Genomic DNA, 21,306 nt, shown 5'->3' on the forward strand with positions numbered 1-21,306 from the left:
GGATAATTATAGCCCTTTAAAAGGAAGCGTTTCAAGTAAATTGAATTCTGAGCAGAACATGACCTGTACACAGGAATTACATTGCACAGAAAAGAACCCATCCCATTGATTAGCTTGTTCGGTGGAGTACCTAACACGATGTCCGGCTCTGCTGTATTGAGTTGGATAAAACATGGCTTTGATGTACAATGTACTATCTAAACACGCAGCAGAGTTACAATTATATAAGACTTCTAGTGTGTAAATTATTGCAGACCTTACTACTGAAAATCCTACGTTCTGACATAAGAGGTTAAACACTTTACATGTTCACAAAGAATGATTAATATCTACTGAAGCAGGATCCTTCAGAGAAGGTCTGTTCTTTCATAGTGGTCGTGTATGTATGTTTACTATCCTGAGAACCTGAATTGATATTTATATTTAACTTCTGTGTAGCCTGTGATCAGTTTAAGAGAGTGGCAAATCTGTATTTTTCTCGGAGTCTAAAGGCTGGTCTGCCCCCTGGTTATACATCAGTTTGGCTTGAACTCCTCTTTTCATTTGCTAAGCAGATTTATCTCAAACATCATTTTGAGGTGACAGCTTCACTTTCTCTTAAAGATGTGAATGTGATAGGCTCAATTTGTGTCGTCTTAGTTCTGCAAACTGAATGGAAACACCCAGGGTGAAAAAAGCAGAGGCCAACATGACCACAGTGTATCGTTTGGTTAGGGTGGGGTGACTTTACATGCAGGATTGGCCACAGCTGAACCAGAAAGAGTTCAAGATTAAGGCCCTAATCCGTGTGTGTGTGTGTGTATGTGTGTGTGTGTAAATAAGTTTGTGTTTGGGGAGACAGGAGGATAAATATCTGGAATGTACAAACTGGGGGTGATGAAGATTAGAAAAAAAAATATGTTGCAAGGGAGACAAACAAAGTTGGGACAGAGGAGAAAAGTGCCAAGAAGTAAAGGTTAATAGGTTAATTTTAAAAAGATAGGGGCTTCTGATAATGTGATCAAGAACAGGTGAAGAAATAAAAAGAAAAAGAACACGAGAATGAGAGCTGCCCCGTTGCTGGAGAAGCATGTGGCAATTGCACTGTGGAAGCTGGCTATTCCAGACTGCTACCGATCAGTCGCTAACCAATTCGGAGTGGGAAAGTCGACCATTGGAGTCGTGTGGATGCAATTGTGCAGGGCCATTAATCACATCCTGCTCCTAAAGACCGTGACTCTGGTTTGCACAGCAATGTATGGGGTGGGGATGACGGTTGGTCACCTGAGGGCAGGGCAGTAGAGTTCAAACTGATGGCCAGAGAGGCGAGAACAGGCCTCCGTGGGACACCTCCCGGAGGCCAATCGCAGTGCTGTAGCCACAGCACAGAAACCTCGATGCCTCTCCTCGGGGTGGCTTTTTTAGAGCTCTGCATCGGCGCAGTTTCTGCGCACTAAGTGGCTTGGCAGTGTGCACACCTCGGGAGTTACAGTGCTCGTGTGTGTGTTCATCTGATTCTGGGGCTGGAAGAACCTAGCCCTGGGGAATCTAGGTCCTGCAGGAGAGCTCCATGGGGAGGGAACTTGCATCAGGGAGAAGTAGAGCTCCATATGAGAACACAAGTGACACAAGCAGTACATTGATAGAAGGACAGAAACCTCCCCAAACTGCCCAGAAGAGTAACCCTAATAAATGAGCATACCCCAGCTGGTAACAATGCAGCAGGTGTTATTCCTATAGCTAAATCATCTGTTAGCAACTGTGTGGCCTTGGGCCTAGGGCACTGGAGTGGGACTATTGTGCCCTGGGTTATGGTCCCAGCTGAGCTGGTGACCTTGGGCATGTCAGTGCCAACTTGTGCCTCAGTTTCCTCATACGTAAAATGGGTATACCTAGCCTGACATCCTTGATAAAGTACTTTGTAAGCTAGGGATGGAAAGCGTGATCTAAGGGCTGGGTATTATTAAGAATAGCCTGGTTATCTTGTGAACTCCTTGAGGGTGGAGGGAGACTGTCTCCCCTTCTGTGCTCCACACAGCAGGCCCCAGCGGAGGGTGCTCAGTGCAAGGCTGACGCTGCCCAAGTGCCCTGCCTTGTGCTGGAGACGTGCCCTCCTGTGGGAGGCTGCAGTGCGCTTGGAGGTGCGGCGCTGTGCAGGCTCACAGCACATCGCTATTTAGCTCAGGAACAAAGAGCGCGAATTGACCGTAACTCCCTGCAGCCCAAACAAACCACCAACGGGCTGGGGCAGCAGGAGGCGAGGGCTCGATGCTGTGCAATGCCCCCCCTCCCCGCCGGAGGCTGCCAAACCCCGGTGTGCCCAGCCGGCGTGAGTCAAAGGGCTGATGAGTCAGAGGCAGCCTGGGGTGGGGCGCTTCTCCTCAGGCCGCCGCAGGCTGGGCGAGGGGCGGGGGAGAGGCTGGGAAGCGCCAGGGGGTGGGGACTAGGCCAGACTGTGGATGTGGCTCTGTACAAAATCCCCACCCAAGCTGCCGTCGTCTTCCCTCGCTGAGTCCCGAGGAGCCCGGCGCAGCCTGTGCTTTGCCCCAGGTAAGTGGCCCCCTCCCCCCGCTTGGCTGCCCGTGCTGCCCCCGGCCGGGGGGCTAGCACCGCCTGGGCATTCGCGGCGGGGGCGTTAGCGAAGAAAAGCGCCCCGGGGCACCGGGCGGCTCGTTTCGCAGACGTTGTTTCTGAAAGTTTTTGTATTTGAAACAGCCTCGCCGAGCCAAGCTCTCGGGGAGCAAGACCGTTTCCCAGCCGAGTATCTGCAGGGGAGCTGGGCTGTGTAGGGCTAGGAAACGCACCGGAGTTTCCTCTGCCAGGGACACACCCCGCTTCTGATGTTCCAGATGAAATTTATTTTAAGGAACCCAGGAGGAGGTGTAAGGTAACTGGAGCTGGCAGAGGACTCCGGAGAGAGGGAGAAGAGGGGAACGGGGAGAGGGGCTGCATAGAACAACAGCCTTAGGAGGCAGTAACTAGAACCTGTAATAAAGTAATTAACACAATTGCTTATGCTACAAATACCAGACTCTTCGCTAGGCTGCTAGATGTTGTGGCTGTTCGTCAGAGAAATCGCCAGACTGCAGTGTTGGGTGTGGCCTCCAGGGAGTAGCGTGTGTCTCCCAACTCTCCCCCCCCCCCCCCCCCGTCTTTTTAAAATTTTTGCTGCATTGTTCTCTTCCCCCCCTACCTCTTTTTAAGGTGGTTCTCGGTGTTTTGTTGCACAAGCAGGTGGTTTCAGATGATCAAATAAGTCCTGTTTTTAAACTTGTTAATATGAAACTACCGTATTGATATGTCAGTATTATCCTTGTCTGGGGTGAAGAAAAAGGGGGTTTCTTTAATAACCCCTACCAGGAGGAGTTGGTCCCAAAATACTAAGAAGTCATTTAAGAACTAGTTCCCTTTTCTTCCCCTGTTAAAGTACATCAAGGCTTTTTGAATGAGTGATTTTTGCCATAGGTAAGATTCACTTTTCAACCAGAAGCTTTGCAGAGAAGATTTATTTTAGATAATTAGCTGAGCTTTAAACTTTCAGTTTAAATGCAAGTTTCATTCAGGTGTAACTAAGCTAATGTTAGACATAACAGAACAAAGTGTGACCACCACACATAACCTGAGTAAATGGGCCCCACTTGTGGGGCTCTGGGTTACAGAGAATAGAATACTTGCTCAATCTTGCTTTCTCAGGGTGTGGTGGAGCAGGGCCACTGTTGCTATTCTAGCAGTTTCTGCCCCTGCAGTCTTCCTACACAAGTAGCTTTAGATAACGAATCTCCATAACTGAGCCTCACTTCTCCTCTTATACCTTCTTCCCCCAACCATGCAAATGTATGTGCTGTCTGGCATGGACTATTGTAGTGTGGCTGGGGTGTTCTGTTTTATGTCCCATTTCCCCCATTAGCAAAATTGCTGAGGTTGTGCTGCTCTTTTGGCCTTGTGCATCGGTGTCAGGATGGGAAGGCTTTGCACCACCCCTGCTGTGGATGAGTGAGGAATATAACTGGAGGAATACTAGGGTGCTTTCAGGGAGGCCATGTACAGATTTGGCTCATTACTGGACAGTTACAGGACAGTTTAGGGTTCACTATTCATAAAACTATTGCAATAGTATGCATTAGGACTCTGAATAAAGAGCACTTTTGTACGTGGAAATAAATGAAGACTGAAAGAGGTGACATAGTTACTCAAGGTTAATGAGTACTTGTGGCACCTTAGAGACGAACCAATTTATTTGAGCATAAGCTTTCGTGAGCTACATCTCACTTCATCGGATGCATACTGTGGAAAGTGTGCATCCGATGAAGTGAGCTGTAGCTCACGAAAGCTTATGCTCAAATAAATTGGTTCGTCTCTAAGGTGCCACAAGTACTCCTTTTCTTTTTGAGAATACAGACTAACACGGCTGTTACTCTGAAACCTGTCAAGGTTAATGTTCTATGCCATTGAGAGAGTTCAGTTGAAAGATGCACTTAGTCCTATACACGGACATTGCCTGCTTGTTGAGTTCCTAAATTAAGTGCAGGGTAGGTTTGTGGTAAGACAGAGATCTCCTTTTTGGGTTGATGTTGTGGGATTTGTATGTTACTTCTGTTGCTTGGTTTGGTGGTACGCTCACTGTGGCTGTTCAGTATTTTTCTAGTTGCTCTTTTATGGAATGGTTTTTAATAATAGGTTTTCCTGCAGGATCTCAGGAATATTCTATTTTAAATATAGATATAGAGAAGTCCTAGCTTTACTGTTGGTTAAGCACTCATGTATGATATAGGCAATTGGCATATTCCTAAAATGGAACATCTACCCCTCCTGGATTACGTAGTATTGACCGGTGGAAGAGAGTGAGTCTTAAGATATTGTGCATTGTTAATGGATTGAAATAATGTTTTTCAGATATGGCCTATGGAATCTTTTCCTTTCAAGTTTAATCAATTCATAGCGCAGACAGGGGCTTCATTTGTCCTCCTAAGCTCTGGGGTACAGCTTGGGGACACAGCCTGACCTGCTGTATTTCCAGTCACCATCGTGTTCAAATAAATATGACTTTTGGTCCTTGTTCAAAGACATTCTGTTCCTTTACTTTTTTGTGGTACTTTTCTTCCTCTTCCCCACTTTCCCCCTAGCCTCTGAGCAAAGCTCCCCTGTTGCCACATCCTGTCTTGGTTGGAAGTCTTAAACCATATGGACTTTTGATTGTAAGAGCTTCCATTCTTTCATTCTCTATTTCTTTGCCCCACCTGGGAACACCCTTTCCTGTCCTCCACGTTTTCAGGGTAGGACCATAGGTTAGCTGCCTTCTCACCGTGACTGCTGCTTGTTCAGTCAACATCTAGAATTTTTTTTTCTGGAACCTCTGCATGTTTTCTTTCATGACACATCTGAACTGTGCTCAGAAACCAAGAGAGCTGAGGCTGTGTCTAAATCAACATGACCTCCTATAGCATTATCACCAGATTGCCCGATGGTTGTTATGTGGGTGGGGTTCAGACAGAGACCAATAACAGTGTGGGCAATTGACCTGCAAGTATCTGAATGGCATCTTCTCTCAGCAAAGAATAACTGAGGTCTCTCACTTCTCTGTGTATTATTAAAATAAAGAAATAGTGAAATTGTGATTCAGGATCACATGATAGCCTTCTGAAAGAAAAACAGATTGCTTCAGCTCGTCTACAAGTATGAAGTCTTGCCTTAAAGGTTTGGGGATAGAGGCCCAGATTCCTTCCAGTTTAAAAAAGAGCAAGACCGTGCATGTGGTTTTTATTTTAAATACATCCAAATCCAAACTGTATTAGTCAGAACTTCACCAGTAACAAGGGGGTTTACTTGAGGACAGCGAGTGTGTCTTGACTGATATGGGGCCAAAATTCTAATGAAGGAACTTGTGACTATCTTCACATTTATTCTGTAATTGAAGATCTTTATCTGCAACCTTGATTTTACAGAAACTCCCATTATGCTGCCAGTTTTCTTTTGATTGGCTTTTGGTTGCTATAGCATTATTTGGTTTCTCCATGAACATACCATTTTCAACTGTACAAGAGGGTGTGTTATCTCAGTTACTGGATTCCGTTCAAGTTTTATGTTCCAACAAGCCTGATTCAGTGTGGTTTTTATTTGATTTAGAAATGGCAGGCTTGCAAAAAGCTGTCTGGCGATTGTTGCTGTGTGAAAGACTTTAGTGCAAATGCATTCACTTCAGCTTTCAGTGGAGCTTTTTAGTTCTTTGTGGCATGCGAGACCAAAGGTTTTCTTAGTCATATGTCTTGATGATCAATTTTAGAGCATCTTCAGTACAAAGATCGCCTTGTTTGTAACATTAACTTTTATTAAGAAATAACAAGTACTTTGGCTTTCATAATGTAACTGCCATATCACAATCCTCATGATTAAGGCTTGTGCAAGACCTTTAAGTCTTTCTCTCTGTTGCCTCTTTTTAAGGGTTGGACCTGGATTGTTCTGGATTTCTGTCCTAAGACTGATTATTTCAATGCAGTGGATGTTATCCCAAACTTCCTCCCTTAGATACTATATCTTAATTATTCCATAGGAAAATGAGCGGAGTTTAAACTTTGTTCTTTTCTCACCGAGATTGTTCCAGACGGGGTGGGGGCTGAAAAGAAATAAACATTCATGATGTTGTCGTCTTAGCCAAATATAATACTGTTGCTAAAAATATGGTGCTTGGGGGATATGGGCAGAGGTAGGTTTTATTTTTGTATTAAAAGATATAATGCCTTATTTCTTACCTTACATAACGTATTACACCGGGCCCCTTCTTTCAGCAATACCATATAGTACTGCAAAGGTATCTAGGGACCAATGCTTTTTTTCTTTTGAATGTTTTCCTGACAAGATCATCATGGTCTTTAGCAGCACTGGCTGATTGTATCTTCTCATCCCATCTTTTGATGTGAGTGACAGAGAGGGTTGTTTGCTTGGTATCGACTCTTAGAACTCTCATCTGCTTTCAAGAGAGCCACACTTGGAAACTGGGTACTGTATTGTAAGGGGTTAGGATATACTAACTCAAGGATGAGGGAGAGTTTCCATCAATTGGGAAGTGGATGAGAATTCTTCTAGAGGGAGTCCCACCGCAAATCTCTCCTGTTTGGAACTCACGGACTCCCTCAAACGTGAACTGCCTCTGAGCTATTGGCTGCCCATCTGACTCTTGAGTGCCAGGCTGGCAGTTGGAAGACTGACTGAAAGGACGTGGGCAGGGTAGGGTGTCTGGGAGCAGGGAGATGGATCAGGGGAGCGAGGTAATGGGGAGGAGAAAGAGGAGAACTAGCAGCAGGAGGAGCATTGCTGAGGGCCCCGGGAGGGAGGAATTCAGAGGGAGGTTGAATATACTCTCGTTCAGTTTCTTGGTCTAGTGTACTGAGGACAAATATCCTGATCCTATGTGTGCTAAATTTGTGCATGCGGGTGATGTACAGGCAGTGCTGTTGGTCTAAACGTGCAAATGTCTAGTTTCCAACACTTTAACATAGCGTACTGCCTAAGATTAGTAGTATTAGCAGGGGTACATTTCTCACTTGTTAGCAGAAATGCCTCTGTCTAATCTAGCTAGTTCCTTTTCCCTGTTTGACATTTCCACTAGATTTCTTGGTGCTGGTGTCCTTAGAAGGCAACCTTCAATTTTAACTGATGAAATAGTTAATGCTTATTAACTATTTATTAATTATTAATAAATATTGTTAATGGTCTCATTACAGTTGGTATGGCAACACCCATTTTTTCATGTTCTCTCTGTGTGTGTATATTCATTGGATGCATGCAGTGGAAAGAAGTAGGTTTTAGCCCATGAAAGCTTATGCCCAGGTAAATTTTAGTCTCTAAAGTGCCACAAGTACTCCTTGGTGTTTTTTTTGTTTGTTTGTTTTTTTTTTTTGTTTTTTTTGTTTTTTGCTTATTTCAGTGGCACCATCAGAAGGTGACACACATGGCTACATTTCTCTCCTTGCTAGTGGAATTTGGGAGCTCCTACCTTCCTGCCAGAATTTCAGGAATGCAGTGATGTTGCCCAAACTCCTCCCATTTACACCCCTCGAAAAAATTCTCCTCCTCTTACTCATGATGATTTAGGACCCTCCCAATCAAACAATAGTACTGCCCAGGCAAAGAAACCAGACTTGTCAGGGAAAAATGGTATAATGGCATCAGCTTGTCCAATTGACGTGTTCGTTTTTATAGAATCTATGCACATTAGGCTTATTTTTCATACATCTAGAAGTATGATCATATTAGGTGCTTAAAAACCAATAGTCTTTGGAATTTTAAACACTTCAGCATGCTTAGTTTCCATCACCAAGTATTGCTGAGAAGGAAATTTGTTGCCTTGGCTGTGATGTGAAATGGATAAGCTTTTTGGCAACGGAGGCTACCCCACACAATGATGCAGATTATCCTACTCCATTGCATTGTTCCTTTTGGGGCCTGTATTTTGATGGGGTCCTTATTATTTGTGATCTGATACTCATACTGCTAATCACTATTTGTGCCACTGGCTTGTAATTTATTTTTTTTAGTAGCAATATTAGAAACTGTTTAACCACTCAAGTGCAAAGTAGTAAAGTTAGGCAAGTGTTCTGGCTCAAGTGTTCCAGATCAAATAGCATCAGCTGTTTCTGTAAAATACAAATGGCCTCTGCGAATTTAAGTTATTTCAAGACTTGTGATTGAGGAATTTAACCTCTGAGTTGCAGATCATTTGCCTAAAGCAGTTGTTTTTAATTGCTTTTTGGCAGTTGTCTGGGCCAAGGGTACAGTTTCTCTAAAATAACTTTGTTGATACTAAAAAGAAGTTGATCAGTGTCTGTGTGTTCAAAAAATCACTAATGTAATATCCTTACTGTGGTGGTGATCTAGCAAAGCAGTCATTAGAGTATGACTCTGATTTTTAGGAAATGGCCCTCAGTTGATGAGTGGTATTGATTTGGAAATGTGTTTGCGGGCTTTTTGGGTGGTGGTTTTTTTGTTTTTTGGTAGGAGTTCAACTTACTGGAGATCTGACAAGTCTGATTTCTTTGCCTGGGCAGTAGTATTGTTTGACTGGGAGCGTCCTAAATCATCATGAGGAGTAGAATTTTTTCAAGGGTGTAAACGGGAGGCATTTAGGCAACATCAGTGCATTCCTGAAACTTATTGACTGAAATTTAAAAGGTCAGCAAAAGTGATTAGACTAATAATAGTCACCTACTGACACATAGGAGAGTGAAGACCAATTCCTATCCAGTTGTGATGTATGCCATTTACTGTATACTCTTGAGATACTCGCTTACTTGTTACTTCAGCTCTTGCTGGATTGTCCTAACTTTGGTGTGATGGTATAACAGGGCTAGTTTAATGTGCTGTAGCTTGTTGGTTAAAAAAAAAAAAGTTTATGAAGTCTCTCTCTCTTTTTTCCCCCCTCCAGTTTCCTTTCAAGATGTCCACGGTCCATGAAATTCTAGGCAAGCTCAGCCTTGAGGGAGATGTAAGTATCACTGTGAGGAGCTAGAAAAGAGATTTGGTATGACTTTTTCTTAAATGCCTGTCTTGTTTCCTTTCCAGGATGCCTTTATTAGGGTTGAGACCGAACTGTACTGATTGTAAGGTGAGGCTATAAGACTCCACATAATTGAACTGACCCAGACTAAAAGCTAGGCCAGTGATACTCCATCTCTGGTGTGAGAGAGAGATGTGACCCATAGGGCACCACACATCTCTTGCGGAGTCCCTGGGTTTAATTAAGGATTCTCCAAAGCTGATGGCTTGGTACTTGTGCTGCTTGACATGTTAAAGGCAATGCGGGGAACTCTGAGTAGACAGACTAAGACGAGTTGGTGTGATTCCTCCCTGCCTCTCCAGATGGACAAGAGGGTTAGCAGCAGGAAGGGGAGGGAAACATCGCCACAGTTTATGCCATCCAAACAACAAGAGAAGTGAAGAAGAAAGAGAAAAAGACCGAGATTGGGCCAATTCCAGAGTTGGTGTATAAGTGGTGTGTGTTAGAGCTGCTCAGGAAATGCTTTTTTTTCCTACATCATTTTTTTTTGATGAAAATGGAAGTGTTTTCATTTCATTTTCATTTCAGAAATGCTCAGCTTTTTGTTTGAAAAAAAAAAAACACAAAAAAAATTGAAAAACTGAAATTTTTCAGTTTTTGATTACTAAAAGTTGAAAATTTTGGTGGTTTTTATTTTTGTTCGTGTGTGTATTGTGTTTTTTTTGTTTTTTTTGTTTTTTTTTTTTGGTCAAAACACCAGATGTGTCCCTGTTGCTCCTCCCCCCCCCCCCCGCCATTAATTTTCTGTACAAAAAAACCCCAATTTCTCTCTCCTCCCCTGCCCGCCCATAATATTCTACCAGGTCTAGCATGAGGCCATGAATGTTAGCAGACTTGTGCTAGCTTACCCCATGTCTGCATTTGTGTTAGGGTATTAGTGGAGCAGTCCCAGAAAGTCACAGGTGGCTTTATGTATGATCCATGATGTTGCAACAGTACATGATGATGATATCACAATGGAATAGCAGAATATTGTGCCATAAATTCGTGGTTGCCTATGATTGTAATCGGGGAGGAAGTGAATCCCAGCTCTGCAGTTCTGACTGCCTTCTTCTTCTGGCTGGGTACATTTTCATGGCTGGTATTTGCAGAGCTGTTTTGGGTGACCACAGACTTTTTTGCCTATTTTTGGAGCTTGCTCCTAATGCAAGTAAACAATAGAGCTGGGTTAATACTGCAAATATATTCAGTTCATTAAAAACTTCTTTGGCCATTCACATTTAACCATTAAAACGTAAATCCTAAATAATATCAGAGAATTGTCCAGTCAAACCAAACATTAAAATTAACCATTAACCAGACCCTCCCAAAATCGGATAATTTCAAGTAATGAATACTGTGACGCTTCCTGGAGTTGTGAGGCACCTTGCTACCATCTGCCCTTAGTGTGAGAGCCTTATCTGTGCTTGCTCTGGGTCAGTCCTGACTCCACCAGCCTTGGGCAACACAACGCTCCCCTCTAAGCCTACCCAGGCTCTTCTCTTCTCTGCATATTATTGATAGGCTGTTCCAACTCCCGAGCCCTCTGAGCATCTCCCATGAGTGTCCAGCTCCTGGTCCACTGGCTACCCACAATATTCACAGATTTGCTGCTCCCAAAGAAGTAGCATTCTCCAGTTTACCAGTTTCACCAAGATCACTTACTCAGATCACTGCTTCGCTTAACACGCTGCACTTAGGTATGTTTTATAGTGAAAACAAGCAGCAGTTTATTTAACAAAGAGGAAAAAATTCAAAAGATCTCAAGTAGAAGTAATGGAAATGTAAAATTCATTGGCTGCATTCTAGAACCTAGACGTAATGAATATTTTCTTTTCTTTTAGATCAAGGGTCACCCCAAAGTCCTTCCAATGGTGTTTTTTTTTTTTTTTTCCCCAAGTAGACCTGGATGTATTCCTTTTTTTCATGAGACAAAACATGCTGCCAGCTTGTCCCCTACGTGAAGGCTCCTGAGTCTCTTTTTTCCACCCCCAGTATACCAAAACAGTCCTTTGATCTTTATTCATCAGCCAGGCACTCTCTTGCTCTGTGTTCCTTTGTATAGATTTCATAATCCCTTGTCAATTTCACAATCTTGATTAGCTGGTGGCTCAGTATGTAAATAGACTCCTTGTGAGCCACAATGACCAGACAGAAAGATAAATGTCTACCGCACTCTGTCAGAACAGAACCTGTCGAAGGCTACTGCTAATTTCAAGGCTTCAAGAACATAATTTCCAGTGTAGATACATAACTTCTTAAATGTTATCCATACAGATGATTTACAATGATTAGGATGACTAGTGAGCTGCTGTCTCTCGGTAGAGAATGGTCCAGACAGTGATATTTGTGCCTTTTGCCTCAGATCTGTAGGGAGAAAAGGTTTTTCTATACATGGAAGTTAATTCAGAATAAGGGAAATGTGACTTCAAAGTGAATTAACTGTTCCTGATTAACTCTGTGTGGAAACTCTTATTCCAGACTAAGCATGCCTTATTCCAAATTAGCCTAATCCACAAAACTAATTTGGAACAAGGCACTTGTAGTCTGGAGTAAGAGCATCCACATGTGGAGTTAATTAGGAATAGCTATTCAGAATAACTCCCTGCATAGACAAGCCTTCTATGAGGATGCCTCCTTGTTCCAAGGCATAATAACACCCATCTCCCAAGCAACTGCTCTTAAGGATGGTCCTGATTTCTCATGTGGAACTTGATTTGGCTGCTCTCTCCAGCCCTGCAGTATCTCAGTCTTACCCTCAATATTCTCTGGAAGGAGGAGGCTGAGCTGAAGCTAACTCTATGACTGCTGGTAGAGTCTCAGTGTCCTACCACAAAGTTTTCAGAGGCAGCATTGTCTTGTGGTTAGGGAAGAGCACTGCGAGTCAAGAAACCTGGGTTCTAGTCATGACTCTGCCACTGGCTCTATGTGACCTTGAGCAAGTTGTTTAGGCCACAGTTTTCAAAAGTGACTACTGATTTTCGGTTCCCAGTGTCAGCTATCTTTAAGAGACCCTGATTTTTGGCAAGAGTTGAGCACCCTCCTGCTCTGAGAATTAGGCTCCTTGAAGATTTCTCAATCTGGGCACCAAAAAACTGAGGCACTCTGTCATGCATCACTTGTGAAATGTTGGCCTTTACCTCATTTTCCCCTTTGTAATGCACTACCTTTGTGAAGCATTTGGTGATCCACAGCTGAAGGGCACTGTGTAAGTGAAAAGCATTTTCATTCTCTGCTCTGGTTTTACTCAAATTGCCCATGTTGCTTCCACTTTAGGGCTGAAATTATACCTTTGGATGCATGAGCAAGACACTGTTCAACTCAATAGAAAGACAGTAGGAACTACTTGCATATCCAAGGGCAGCATATGGCTTTGAGTGCCTGAGCAGTTCGGGAAGAACCAATCCTGAAACTTAAATGGGACCATTTTTTCCCGTCTACATTGCAGATACCATTTGTCAGCCTAATATTCAGTTCCAGTGGCTCATACAATGCATAGGGAGGGAATGAGATACCAAAGTGCCATCTCTCACCTTGCTTTTTCAGCTCTAACTCTCCTGGGCTAATATGGTTAGCTTTGCCAGGTTATCCAACTATGCCATGTTAATCAGTTGAAACCTTCAATTTTGTATTGTGTAACACGTGGGTTTTGTGGTAGGAATTTTTCAGGCACACTGATTTCTCCAGGAGTGCATTAAGCTTTTCCACTTACTGTTGTTGGCAGTTAAATGTATCAATTCTGGAAAATCATGCATCCTGTGGTGTGGCTCTGGGCCAAATTCTGGCTGCTTTGATTGAAAGGGCTGTTAATGGTAGGGACAACAATGGGTGTTTCATTCTGTAATGTTTTTGCTTCCCTGTCTCTGCAGCGTAGCTCAGACTTTCAAAGGAGCGCACAGTGTGTATGCCACTGTTTTATTCTGGGTAGATAGTTGTGCAGATAACTTTTGTGATGCTTTTGAGGATGCCTTGAATACATGCCCTTCTTTAACAATTTGACCTTAAAGCAGTGGTTCTCAACCAGGGGAACATGTACCCACAGGGGTATGCAGAAGTCTTCCAGGGGCTACATCAACTCATCTAGATATTTGCCCAGTGTTACAACAGGCTACATAAAAAGCACTAGTGAAGTCCATACAAATTTCATACAATGACTTGTTTATACTGCTCTATATACTATATGCTGAAATGTAAGTACAATATTTATATTCAAGTTGATTTATTTTATAATTATATGGTAAAAATGAGTGTGAGAAAGTAAGCAATTTGTCAGTAATACTATGCTGCTTTTATATTTTTATGTCCATTTTTGTAAGCAAGTAGTTTTTAAGTGAGGTGAAACTTGGGGTATGCAAGACAAACCAAACTCCTGAAAGGGGTACAGTGGTATGGAAAGGTTGAGAGCCACTGCCTTAAAGAATTTGAAGGTACAAAGGAAATAAGTCTTAAGTGTTTGAAAACCTTTGTTTATTATGTGAGCCCCCTGCTGGTGAATTTGGGTAGAAATCAGGCCCCAGGCATGTCAAAGCTCCCTGTGTGATTACTGGGGGGCTTTCAAGATGCACTATACCCTGAAAATAATGCTAAAAAGTTTTTGATCCTGTAAAATGCATCGGCTGCTTAGAGCACAGCATTTGGTTCACTGTACATAACTCATTCACTACTAATTCTGATTCCCTACTCTACCATAGTATTATGAGCGGTATGAATCGAAGGCAGACTATCAGCTGTAAATTTGAATTTTCCTGGCTTTTGTCATTTTGACTCAACTCCTTTTCCATACTAACTTTATGGAATGAATTTCTTTGAATTCTAGCCAGCACAATTAGTTTAAGGTTTTTAACCTTTTAACTTTCTCTAATGACAGATGCACTGCTGCGGGCAGATTCCTGGAACAGTAATACATTTGGGTGTTCAGTAGCTCTTATCTGAATTCCAGTTATATTCATAGGTTGCCCACATGTGCATATTGGGTGGGGGTGTTGGGGGGGAAATATGACACAGTGATACTTTACCTTTTGGGAATAATACATTAACCACAAGCAAAGTGTAAGACTGTCATTTTGCTTTTTTTAAATCTCAGCATTCTCTTCCTCCGAGCGCATATGCCACTGTCAAGGCGTACGCCAACTTTGATGCTGACCGAGATGCTGCAGCCATTGAAACAGCCATCAAGACCAAAGGTAGGGGAAATGGGTCTCTCTCTCTGCCATTATACTTGCAAATGATGTACAAATATATATACAAATGATATAATATGGATAGGTGGTGTTTCTTGACCTACCACTTACTGTCCTTAATCCAGAGCATTTATTTTGTGTGTTCTTCTTCATGACTTGCACTATTGAAATCTTGGCAGAGAAAGACTTAAGATTGCCAGTAGAACAGTTTTAGAAGGAGAATGAAGTTTTGTAATTAAATCTGAATGTTTGTAGCAAAGGAAGGTTGGGCGAGTCTATAAAAATCCATATTTCCTTCCCAGGGATTAATCTGAACTTTGAAAAAAATGATTAAACCAATTAAACAGTGCGTTTAAATCTTTTGTCTTCTAGGATAAGGAGTTCATCTCTTCCCCCCCCCCCCCCCCCCATGGAAAAATAGTTTAATATTTTGAAATGTTGGGTGTAAAAGTAAAGGGACCCAATTGGAAAGTGTGATGCAGCAATGGAAACAATATCATTTTATTGTTGCATAATTATGATGATTCATTATTTGCATTCAGTTTAGCACTCGGTGGTCCCAGCTGATTGTAGGGCCCAGTCGTGCTAGGGGCTGTACAACCGTATAGTGAGACAGCCTCTGCCCCCAAAGAATTTACAATTGAAATTAAGAAGAGGTCACACAGCAGACCTGTGACCGAGCTGGGATCAGAACCCTGTTGTCATGACTCAGTCTAGTGCCGTGTCCACTGCCTCTATAAAATATTACAGCATTAAAATGGCCCTTTATGTGGTTGTCACATCCCTGAGTATAATCTCTGAACTGGAATTTTCCCATTCAGATATTTTAACTTGGATAATAGGTGACCATGCCTAATCAGAGCCGTAAATAGCAAATGGTCAAGATGCTGAAATGTTACTGTATCGTAGGCCCTGCTTGTGCTGCTCCTCCAACTTCTACCTGACTTAGTAACCAGTTTTGTTGTTTGGCTAGCTCAGACCATGGCTTATGTCCATGTATCACGAGGGTAATAGTTGTACTCCAGTCTTACAGTTCACTGCTGATGGGTGTGGTGGCATGCACAAACTAAATAGATTGCAGGATCAGGGCTAGTAACTATGGTAGGTAGCCATGCATCCTCTTTATTAGAGAGCCCACTGCAGTATGAGTGTCTTCTAGTAATTGATTCCTGTTCTTTTGCTGTGTCCTAAGGGTGCCTGTGTAACCAGTTCAACAGGTTTTCCATCTTCCCTGCTCTCTGTGCAACAAGGTGTCCTAGGCTGCTGGTTAGGGCTGGTTGAAATTTTTCCATTGAAACTGTTTTTAATGGAAAATTGGATTTTCAATAGTGCTGGTGTGTGGTGTGGTGCTGTAACAAGTATCTACTTTTTGCAGAATAATTAAAATCATTGTCCAAAAAAAAAAAGGCCTGAAAACCAAAATATTTTGATCTGTAATGCCTCATGGGAGTTGTAGTTCGGGTGCTTCGTGCCAGTGTTCTCTCTGGACCATGCTCCCCAGCTGCACTTCATCTCCCATAATGTACGGTGACTGTCTGAATAAGGTGGTGATCCATCTCCCCCCACGAAGCGGGGAGACTGGTGCATTATGGGAGAAGTAGCCCCACTGGAGATTCCAGTTTACAGAAGAGAATGGGAGCATGTAGCACTTGAACTGCAACTTGTGCTGCAGTGGCATTTCAATGTTGAAATATTTCAGTTTTTGGTTGAAGTAACTTTTCAGCTTTTCACCAAAACTCAACATTTCCCACAGAGAAAAAACCTTTTCCCTACCTCCTCTACTGTGTCCCATACCACTCTCCGTGTCTTGCAGGCTATCTATCCCTGGTCAGGCCCTGTGGAAGAGTTGCCCAGATTTTCACAGAATGCATTTTTTACAAATGCAGCTAGGCAGCGTGGTATTTTTGTTGTGGGGAAAGAACTGCTTTCTGGACACAACTCAACCCTGTCATCCCAAACTGGTTACAAAAATGCTCCATTACACTTGTAGCGTGGACATGGAGGGCAGCAGCAACTCCGTCTCATCCTCCTACATAACAAAGAAAGGGTGTGGATAATATTCCAGAGTCTCCTCCGCTCTGGATCAGAAAACAGAGTTGGGTGTGGCTGGAATTGCTGAGGTTTCGCCAAGAAGCCAGAACAGAGTCGCATTAATAAAAGCTGAGCCACTTATCATCTGAAGGAAATGCTGAGTTTTATGAATCTGAATAAAGTCCTCTCTTATTCCTCAGTGTTGTGTCCAGGAAACATAACAAATGATGGCATTAAACCATTGCCTGTTCCTCACAACGTGACATTTCTATGCGAGGGAAGCTTTCTTTTAAAAAGTTACAAGGGTTATTTTGTAATTAACTATCATAAAAAACAAAACACCTCCACCAGACAACACAGAGGGAGAAATAGTTATTTTCTTTTCTCTAAGAGCTCATTCTACAAAAGTAGGAGTGGACTTTTTAAATCTGAAATTCACATATGTTTTTAAAACAAATAAAGCAAGCTTCTTACAAGGGAGGGCTGATGAAGGGTACATGGCCCTGCTGTGTATGTGTGTAGTTTTGTCTAGCTTTAATCAACAATATTTTGCAGTGCTGATTACAGGGCAACTCTAAACATTTCAAAAGTACTGTGAAGCCTTCTGGATCAAGACATTTACTCTAGCATATCAAGCTGTTAATTTATTGTAATTTCCATTCCATATCCTGGCAAATGGAAGGCCTTGTCCTGTCAGGAAAAGCCAGGCTAATGTTTGTTCACTTTCTTTCAACTACAATAATCAATTTGCTGAATTTGTTTGGCAGATCTGGGGAACACACCTGCTTAAATGTACCAGAAGTAGTGTCTGATGCTGCAGATACAGAAATAATAAGAAAACATACTCATATGTATAAGTCTTTGCAGGACTGGGCTTGTATCTGTTATCCAGAAGTTGTTGCTCACAGTAATAATGTGTGGACTTGTAAATGGAGACTCTCTGGTTTTTATGTTGACTGTTCCATTTTAAGGACAACTACCCAAAGAGAACATGCCTAAGGGAGATAAAGTACAAGAATTCTGAAAACCCATTCTTTAAAGTTCCATTTCTTTGTAGTTTGATTACTTGAATATGGAGCTTGGGCTTTTGTTACTGCAGAAGACCAGTAGAATTTCCATTTGCAAACTGTCTAAACATATGTTTGTTTGTCATGGTGTGTCTGCCAGACAAGAAATGACCTAATAGGAAAAAACAGTGTAATAACAATATTAGGAATTACTTCTGCAAGCAAACAAAGGAAAATATTTGTGGGATCTTCCAGATCTTTAACAAGAAAGACTGATCAATATTTATATGCTGATAAAACCTGCAGCCACCTATACGAACTTGTGTTTCCATCCAGTATCACTGATATTTATGCATCTCAGTAATTATTGTTTGTATAGTGCTTTAAACATATAAAATGCTGTATAAATGGATCATGGAATTGAAAGAGAATAATTCTATATATTCTCTTTGGATTGTTTTAAGATGAGCAGAAAGCTGCGGATTTCATAAGAGGCTATAAATAGCTAAACAGACAACTGGATTATGTAGGTAACTAAGCATTCAAATGGACCGCTCATGTTGTCCAGTTCAATAAAGCATGGAAAGTTAAAGTGGAGATTGCCCGTCTTGTTTCTGGCTTGAGAGCATACAGAAGAGGGTTCATTACATCTAAACCCACACCATTCTTTTTGATCCCAGCGTCTGGACAATAGTACTACTGTGAGAATGTTGTGATCATTTTATAATTATCGGGATGCCCTTTTATCTTGTAATTATTTCATAGCAGGAGTATTGAGAGTGCCTCCCTCAGAGCTTGACAAATTCTGTGAGGAAACACTTGGGTGTGGTTTTGGCATTGGAGTTATTTTTCTTCCCCTTTTGTATTCTGTATGTGGATAGTCCCGCATGCCTGTGCATGTTAATGATATTCTTAATGTGTGAGAATAAAATCTTAGAGGAAACCTCCTTTGACATGGATTTATGAAAATCCAGCCTAGTGTGTTCTGGGAGATACTCCCTGAAATCTATAAAACTGCATAGAAATGTACTTGTTCAGAGTGTTAATAGTAGCAACAAAGAGATGCATCGCTGTAATATACCTCACAGAGAGAACCCTACAAAGGAAAATACAACAGGAGAAATCCTGGCCATGTTGAAGTCAAAGGCAGAAATCCCATTGACTTCAATGGGGCCAGGATTTCTCCCAAGAATTATAAAACTGTACACCTCACAATTCAAATTGGATAGTCCCAAAACAGTTCAAGGAGCCTTGGGGCCAGATTTACAAATATATTTAGGCGCCTAAAGCTACAGTCAAAATAGTAATGCTTCCCTTGCACTTTGTATGGTGTAGTCATCTGATTGTCATGAAATAACACACTGGAGGCATAGTTCACACCAACTTACCTGCAAACCTGAATTTATTTATTTACAGTATTGCATTTTAAGTTTAATGCCAAAACAGCATCACTGGGTGCCTTCATTAATATACTAGCTTTCTCATTGGTTCACATTACCCTTAACAATTATGAATGTCATTCCTATTTTCCCTTATTCTCCTATAAACATAAAATTGATCATTTTTATATAGCTGTTATTTAGGAAATCGCATAAACTGGGCACCATCTTGTTGCTATCTGTGGTGCAGTGCTAGCTTTTAAAGCCGTTTGCCTAACCTTGTCTTTATTTATTTCCATCTCTATCTGTTTGCCCACCCTCCCCCATCCAACCAGAGTTACCAAGTTGATCTTTGTACCTACCCATATGGGAGCTGAAACCATGGTAGCAATGGCTGCGTTTAAACAAGGTGGTTATTGGGAGTGCTGTTTCCCCAACTGGGGTAGACCATTTATTTGTTTTCCCTGGAGAAGTGTGGGTGCACAGTTCTCTGAAAAATCATCCCTTCTCAGCACTTTTATTGAATTGTGGATTCAACCAGTGTTTTGGTAGTTGTACAAAGCTTAGTGCTCTTTTTTGATCTGAAGTACTTAAAAGTTGAAGGGCTGATGTCAAAACTGGTAAGCCTGAAACACCACACCTGGATAAATTCCTATATTCAAAGACCTACCTTCAGGACTGCCGAGATATAGTCCCTTGCCGTTCCATCCAGGCTGTCCTTGAAAATTAAAGGCAAAACTAAGATTCGTGATAAATAAACTGATGCACTTATGCTGCCTCCTGCTGTAAGCACGCCACAACTTTTTGCTGGGAGGCTATCCAAGTATCTGCTGGCTTTTCTGGTACCTAGATGCTTATCAAGAGAAGCCCATTCATAAGTGGCCCTTTTTAAAGCCCCCCCCCCCCCCCAAAAGACCAAATATAAGTCAGTCTGTTCATTTACACAGCTGAGGTTTTTACTTCCTCCTATCTTGCTGATTGAGCTATGATGCTGAAGTCACAATGGCAGCAGCAGGCCTGCTTGTATGAAAGAAAAATTATCAGTAGATGAAAAGAATATTTTTTTTTCTCATAAAAAGGTTTTCAAGTTGGAAATTTTAACTGTCTGTTTTCTGAGCCTGGAAGGAGTCGTCATGCTAGAAAAAAAGGACAATATAAAAAGTAACATTATCAACTCTGCTTGTTAGTCACAGGTAGAAATATACCAGAAAAATATGCTCAGCAAAAATAAGTTTGCTTTTAATCAAGATTGAAGGAAACAAACTTTAACTTCCAGAGCTTTAGTAAGCAGCAACATGAGATCAGCCCTTCTGCCCCACCCTGTGTTAGCAAATGTGAGTCAGTATCCTGTTCAGAGACATTATTAGCTGCATATTTCCCTGCACTGAAATGCAAGCATGCATTTTCCATGAAATGCCAGAGCCATGAATAGACTTGTTTCCATCCCCAGAGCATGTGAACAGGAAACTTTAACGTGAATATTTGTGGCCTTTGTTCTGTCACTTTTCTAATGCTTGCAGACTTTATTTTCCCAGTTTCAAATGCCAGGAATTAAGCTTTGTTTTGTTAAACAGTTTTAGAGGTTGGTTGAGTGCTGCAGTGAATCACTGGCTGAGCAGAAGCTGACAGTGTTGTGTGTATGACTGTCATCGGGCTGGGCTGTGCTTCTCCCTAGCTCCAAAGCATATGCTGCTATGCCCAGTCTTGAAAGGAGGCTCTTTTTCTTAACTGAGGTTAGCAAACACACAGAACAACAGTCTTTTTAACTTACTCCTTAGCCTGAGGCCTCCCAGGGGTCTCTGGCACCCCTGCTCTGGGCAGCTTCCCTGTTTATTAGCTCTACTTTCCTGGAGCACCAGCCCCAAGGCTGCTTCCTTGCTCCCTTGCTCCAGGGACCCACCACCAGAACTAGCTCCACTGTGGTGTCGCTTTCCCTCCTGTCTACACTACGAAATTAGGTCGAATTTATAGAAATCGCTTTTGTAGAAAGCGGTTTTATACAGTTGATTGTGTGTCCCCACACAAGTGCTCTAAGTGCATGTAGTCGGCAGAGTGTGTCCACAGTACCGAGGCAACCGTCGACTTCCAGAGTGTTGCACTGTGGGTGGCTATCCCGCAGTCTGTCGCCCATCTGAATTCTGGGTAGAAATCCCAGTGCCTGATGGGGCTAAAACATTGTCGCGGGTGGTTTTGGGTACATA

The 21,306-nt window shown here is 42.2% G+C and overlaps 1 protein-coding gene across 1 annotated transcript in view; it reads left to right on the forward strand.

The window, feature by feature from the left end:
- The first annotated feature begins 2,445 nt into the window (after positions 1–2,445).
- ANXA2 (annexin A2) overlaps positions 2,446–21,306 on the forward strand; it is a 51,003-nt gene continuing 32,142 nt past the window's right edge. Inside the window, exons 1-3 of the mRNA XM_073303640.1 lie at positions 2,446–2,529; positions 9,398–9,457; positions 14,592–14,691. Of these exons, the coding sequence (XP_073159741.1) occupies positions 9,410–9,457; positions 14,592–14,691 (148 nt within the window). The 5' untranslated portion in view covers positions 2,446–2,529; positions 9,398–9,409. The remainder of the gene's footprint in view (positions 2,530–9,397; positions 9,458–14,591; positions 14,692–21,306) is intronic.

This window comes from Lepidochelys kempii, chromosome 10 (genome assembly GCF_965140285.1).
Source record: "Lepidochelys kempii isolate rLepKem1 chromosome 10, rLepKem1.hap1, whole genome shotgun sequence".
Taxonomy (NCBI): Eukaryota; Metazoa; Chordata; order Testudines; family Cheloniidae; genus Lepidochelys; species Lepidochelys kempii.